This window comes from Phaethon aethereus (genome assembly GCF_964289735.1).
Source record: "Phaethon aethereus genome assembly, chromosome: 1".
Taxonomy (NCBI): domain Eukaryota; kingdom Metazoa; phylum Chordata; class Aves; order Phaethontiformes; family Phaethontidae; genus Phaethon; species Phaethon aethereus.
Genome location: NC_138575.1, coordinates 78,103,602 through 78,109,601, shown reverse-complemented (window position 1 = coordinate 78,109,601; position 6,000 = coordinate 78,103,602). Strand labels below are relative to the sequence as shown.

General features: G+C 45.2%; 1 protein-coding gene across 1 annotated transcript in view; it reads right to left on the bottom strand.

Moving 5' to 3' along the window:
• Positions 1-640: 640 nt before the first annotated feature.
• Positions 641-6,000, bottom strand: part of PARVB (parvin beta) — a gene marked incomplete at its 3' end in the record, with an annotated part of 64,796 nt that continues 59,436 nt past the window's right edge. Inside the window, exon 13 of the mRNA XM_082000697.1 lies at positions 641-717. Coding sequence (XP_081856823.1) covers positions 641-717 — 77 coding nt within the window. The remainder of the gene's footprint in view (positions 718-6,000) is intronic.

Sequence of the window (6,000 nt, the reverse complement as noted above, 5' to 3'; positions counted from 1 at the left end):
GATTAGCTGTCATCCCATTGCAAGACTTATTCTTTGTAAACACTGAATGGAAATAACACCCACTAGTATGAGGTTAATACAAAACCTGAAGCTTTTGCTATGTAGCTTCAGTAGTGCCTGCAATTCCCCTCAGTCCCACCTACCCAACAGAACATAAAAAAACCTTATTTAACAGAAGAGGCTCAGCTTCTACATAAATTCCAATGCTGATTTCCTATTGCTAACACTTAAGCCTGTTAAATCATCAAATGCCAGTGGCATCCAAGGAGTATGCAAAAGAAAGTCTTACAGAACCAAGGAGGCTCCAGCCATGAGAAAGGACTCATGTTTTCCCTGCTTATTAGTTAGTGGTATATTTCCTTTATCAAAAGAACATTTGTTGATGATAACAAACAACAGATGCAACAGTATCTTCTGGTGAAAGTGTGAAATATCTACACATTTTCAAGTGACGTAGAGAATACACATGCATTATTTTCAGTGGGATTGACATACAAACAGCTACAGAGAAACCACATCAACTGTAGAAAGAATGCATGAAGTATAGCATAAGGCACAAAAGGGAGCGTGCAGAGGGTGCATTTATTGTAATTTCTGCCTAAGGAGGTTGGAAGGATGAAGACCTCAGCAGCTTCCAGGATCATTCAACATTCTTGTACTTTGTAAACAGGTTGTATAGAACCCTGAGGGTAGACTTCAGATCCAAGTTGACAACATCTGTGGAAGAAAAGGAGAAATCCTTAATTTTCTTTTTGTTCTCCCTTGTTTGTCCTCAATGAAACAGAAGTCCCCACATCTCTGAGCTGGCGACGTCAACAGAAAAACCCCCCAGAGTTCTAATATCCCCAAGTCAAGCTTTTTGAATGTCCCATATGATGCACTTCAAAACACCTTCAAGATAATACAGTCACCGCTAACTTTTCTGGAAAACAGAAGAAAGATAATTCCCTTCCTCATCCAAAGTCGTTTACAGAGAAAGTCTACTTCTGTCTGAGACCTGGGATAAAGGCTTTGGGAAATACTACCGATGACTTCACTGGCCACCGAAGCAGCAAACAAGTAGCCACACACATTATATGAGATACTGAACTTCACACATCCACAACTCTGCAATGATACAGTCCACGAATAAACAAAGCCTGAATTCTCTCAGCAGACTCAAAAGTTTCAGTTATTTAATATCCCTTCTTACCATGCTAGGTCAGGGAACAGGTCTGGAACAATTCTCAACAAAAAGCTTTTCTGCTAGCACCTCTCAACCTAATGCTATAATAAAATGCCAGGAAATACCACAGACACGTAATCCAGGGACGATGGTGGGAAGCATAGCACAGAGAAACCTGAAGAGGTAGAAAGAAACGTTGGATATAATAAGTAAGAAAAGAGGAGGAAGAAGCAAAAATATATATGGAAGCAGAAGTAAGGAAGAACCGATAATTAAAAAATCATTCAGAGAACTAGGAAGACAGCAAACGGTTAACAGACTAAGTACAATTAATGCCAGGTCCAGGGGAAACAGCTACTGCCTGTTTCGAAGAATCATTGCCAGGACCTCTCCACCCTTCCCTCCCACCCCATACTAGATAGCACTCCAACCCCCTCACTTCATCGGGTATTTTCAGTAACCTGTCAAACTTTTCTTTCTACCCTCTTTCCTGTATTATTTTACACATTTCGCATTTTGCATTTGCAAAAGAATCTTCTCCTGCCCCAAACAAAGTAAAGATCCTAACTGCTGTGAAGTAATACACCCTGAAAAAAAGAGATGTCTTTCCTGGACAGCTGAGATACAAAACACATCTCTAATTTTTCCAGGTATCATAGAAAGTTGTTTACTACCACAGCATTCTCAGTAAGGTAACAGACAGAGTCAACATTGGTTCCTCTGTACCAGGGCCCAGTTCCCTCAGAGATGGATTTAAAATGTAAACTTAGCCATGGGAAACACCACTTTGCAACAGCCATGCCTTTCTAATTTATTGCCAATCAAAATCAGAGTAGGGTAATGAGAAATAACACCAAAACTTAAAACACCTTCTCCCCACCCCTCCCTTCTTCCTGGGCTTAACTTCACTCACAATTTCTCCACCTCCTCCCCCGCAGCAGCACAGGGGCACAGGGAATGGGAGTTGTGGTCAGTTCCTCACATGCTTGTTTCTGCTGCTCCTTCCTCCTCAGGGGGAGGACTCCTCACACTCTTGCCCTGCTCCAGCGTGGGGTCCCTCCCACAGGAGACAGTCCTCCACAAGCCTCTCCAACGTGAGTCCTTCCCACGGGCTGCAGTTTTTCAGAGACTGCTCCAGCCTGGGTCCCCCATGGGGTCACAAGTTCTGCCAGCAAACCTGCTCCAGCCTGGGCTCTTCTCTCCACAGGTCCGCAGGTCACAACCTCCTTTGGGCACCCACCTGCTCTGGCGTGGGGTCCTCCATGGGCTGCAGGTAGGTATCTGCTCCCCCGCGGAGCTCCATGGGCTGCAGGGGGACAGCCTGCCTCGCCATGGTCTTCACCACGGGCTGCCAGGGAATCTCTGCTCTGGTTCCTGGAGCCCCTCCTGTCCCTCCTTCTGCCCTGGCCTGCGGGTCTGCAGGGCTGTTTCACATATTCTCATTCCTCTCTCCAGCTGCAAATTGCTGTTGCTGGGTTTTTTTCCATTTCTTAACCCTGTTCTCCCAGAGGCGCTACCACTGCCGCTGATGGGCTCGGCCTTGGCCAGCGGCGGGCCCATCTTGGAGCCGGCTGGCACTGGCTGTATCGGACATCGGGAAGCTTCTAGCAGCTTCTCACAGAAGCCTTCTCGCCCCTGCAGCCCCCCGGCTACCAAACCTTGCCACGTAAACCCAACACAGTGCCAATGGAGAGAAACAGAAATCTGGAGGGCAGCACAGAAACACAGCTGGAAGCTAGAAGCACAGCTGGAAACGAGGGCATGCCCCAAGGAGAGAGCAGCTGGGAGTAAGAAGCAGCGAAGTGCCAGCGCAAGAGCTAAGGGCACCAAGAAAGAGCACAAGCAGGAGCTGGAAGGGGACCCAGACCTGCAGGGCAGGTACCGTCCATCTGCCCTCATGGAGGCATTTAAGGCTGACTCCTCCTAATCCCCAACAGCAATTCAAGCTAGGTACCTGCTGCTGATCACCCCCAGTGAGCACCCTGAGGAATGAGAGGTATGGGAGGCTGCATCACTAAAAGAAAGAATGGACCCAGCTCTTTTATTTGGCAGTGTAATGACATGTAAATTTAGGGTCAGAAGAAACTACAGTGGTCACATAGTCTGATCTCATGTACAACACAGTCCTTAGCAAACTCTACCTTGGAAACCCTGTATTGAGCTTACAAACCAACCCGTGGCTGAATTAAAATATAAGCTTAACGTTGCAGGTTTTTCTTTTTTTCTTCTTTTTTAAATCTTCCAGTGGTGGAAATTCCACCTCCATCCCTTAACAATTCAGACCAATGGTTAATTACCTTCACTGTTGCAAAAGTTATACCGTGATTCTAGTTTGACACTTTCCTAACTTTCAGACCTTGTTATGCCTTTATTCGCTGCATTAAAGAGTACAGCAGTGTAAGATGCATCCTCCCTGTGTGGGTGATTACTAATTGATCAGTGTCTAACAGGCATTCCCAGGAATAAGCATATTCTCAGCCTCCTGTTTCTTATTTTAAGATGAAGCATGCACAGTCATAACATTACCAACAACAACTAATAAAATGTTAACTGAAAGTGGCCATAAATCATCAAATATTTAAAATATTCCATTAATTTAAAACTTCCACACTCCATAACAAGCCCATTAGAGACTAATAAATTAATCCACTACAACATACTTTCACTGCAATAATTCAGCATCAAGTTCTGCTGCTGGCTCAATCTACTGAATTTGGCTGGAGGAACAGAGAAGAGGAGCTGTCTTGTATGCTCCTATTTTTACCACCTGTACAAAGAAACACTAAAATATTAAACAAGACCTCTTTCTTGCAAGAGCTGCAGAAAGCATGGGCTATAGAAATAAAAATTGTGATGTTCTGCTCTAGACAATGTTTTACATCTACAACTAATTCAAGAGGCATTTACTAGCCAATTTATGCCAAAGGACATGGATTCACCTAACAGGTTTTCCAACCTATTTAGGAAGAAACAATAGATCAGCATGGCATTAACAGAGTACACTATACACACAAAACTTTTCACAGATCATCAGAGTCTATGACAAAATGAATTCTTCTTCTAAGAAACACGTATTACATGACAGTACTGATTGTCAAGATCCTACAGAGGATTTGATGAAACTACAGTGACAAGCAAAGCCCAAGACGTTACTGTCCTCTGCACAGGAGCAGCTTTTCAAGAGTAACAGTGAGGTTTACAGTCAATTCCAGCCACACAGACACCACACGAGCACGCTCACTCCTACCGCTGGGAACTACTGCTGCCGGGAATGGGTACACACACAGAAGAGGAAGGAATACACACAAGAGACCATACATCCTGCAGCAGCAAAAAGCTAAAAGGAATGTTCTAAGAGCTAATTTGGCTCTCTAACTTCTATTAATAATTATATTTTCAATCAGTAAAACACTTAAACATACTCTGCTGCTTACTGAATCTACACACCTTGTCCCAAGCAAACAGAAGATCTGCTATAGTGTTCTACCACTCACGATAGTGTAAGGATATAAGATAGCCTTATGGGAAGGTAATCACCTCTGTTACATAAACCGATGAAAACAAAGCCAAAAAAAAGGACAAACTTTCAACTACAGAACTCTTCTCCTAGGTTTTTAACATTTTCTCTCTCTCAAAACAGGCTTCTCTAGCTTACCTGGCCTCCTACTGCAATCTCTTTAACACTTCCACTCAAAAAAGCTCCATTCCTTATTGTTCATTCATATTTCTCCATCTTCCTCATCCTCCTCATATATCCACAATACTCAGAACATTCCTTTACTTTACCAAGTTAGTGTCTTGTTTCACCACATTCTTCAGGAGCACTTTTCATCCCCAAATTCAAAAGAACAGCACTGACAGGATACATAAGTTTGCAGATGACACCAAGTTGGGTGGGAGTGTTGATCTGCTTGGAGGTAGGAAGGCTCTGCAGAGGGATCTGGACAGGCTGGACCGATGGGCAAAGGTCAACTGTATGAGGTTTAATAAGGCCAAGTGCAGCGTCCTGCACTTCGGCCACAACAACCCCATGCAACGCTACAGGCTTGGGGAGGAGTGGCTGGAGAGCTGCTCAGTGGAAAGGGACCTGGGGGTGCTGGTTGACAGCCGGCTGAATATGAGCCAGCAGTGTGCCCAGGTGGTCAAGGCGGCCAACAGCATCCTGGCCTGTATCAGAAATAGTGTGGCCAGCAGTAGTAGGGAAGTGATCGTGCCCCTGTACTCGGCACTGGTGAGGCCGCAGCTTGAATCCTGTGTTCAGTTTTGGGCCCCTCACTGCAGGAAGGATGTTGAGGTGCTGGAGTGTGTCCAAAGAAGGGCAACGAAGCTGGTGAGGGGGCTGGAGCACAAACCTTACAGGAAGCGGCTGAGGGAACTGGGGTTGTTTAGTCTGGAGAAGAGGAGGCTGAGGGGAGACCTTATCGCTCTCTACAACTACCTGAAAGGGGGTTGTGGCGACGAGGGTCTTGGCCTCTTCTCCCAAGTAACTAGCGATAGGACAAGAGGAAATGGCTTCAAGTTGCGCCAGAGGAGGTTTAGATTGGATATTAGGAAAAATTTCTTCACCGAGAGGGTGGTCAAGCATTGGAACAGGCTGCCCAGGGAGGTGGTGGAGTCGCCATCTCTGGAAGTGTTCAAAAAACGTGTGGATGTGGCACTTCGGGACATGGTTTAGGGAACATGGTGGCGCTGGATTAATGGTTGGACTTGATGATCTTGAAGGTCCTTTCCAACCTAGTGATTCTGTGAGATGCATTTAATATTGTCTTTTGCCTTCTTTCCCCCCCACTATAACCAGCTGCACTATTTGTTAATCTACTTACTATCACCACTTT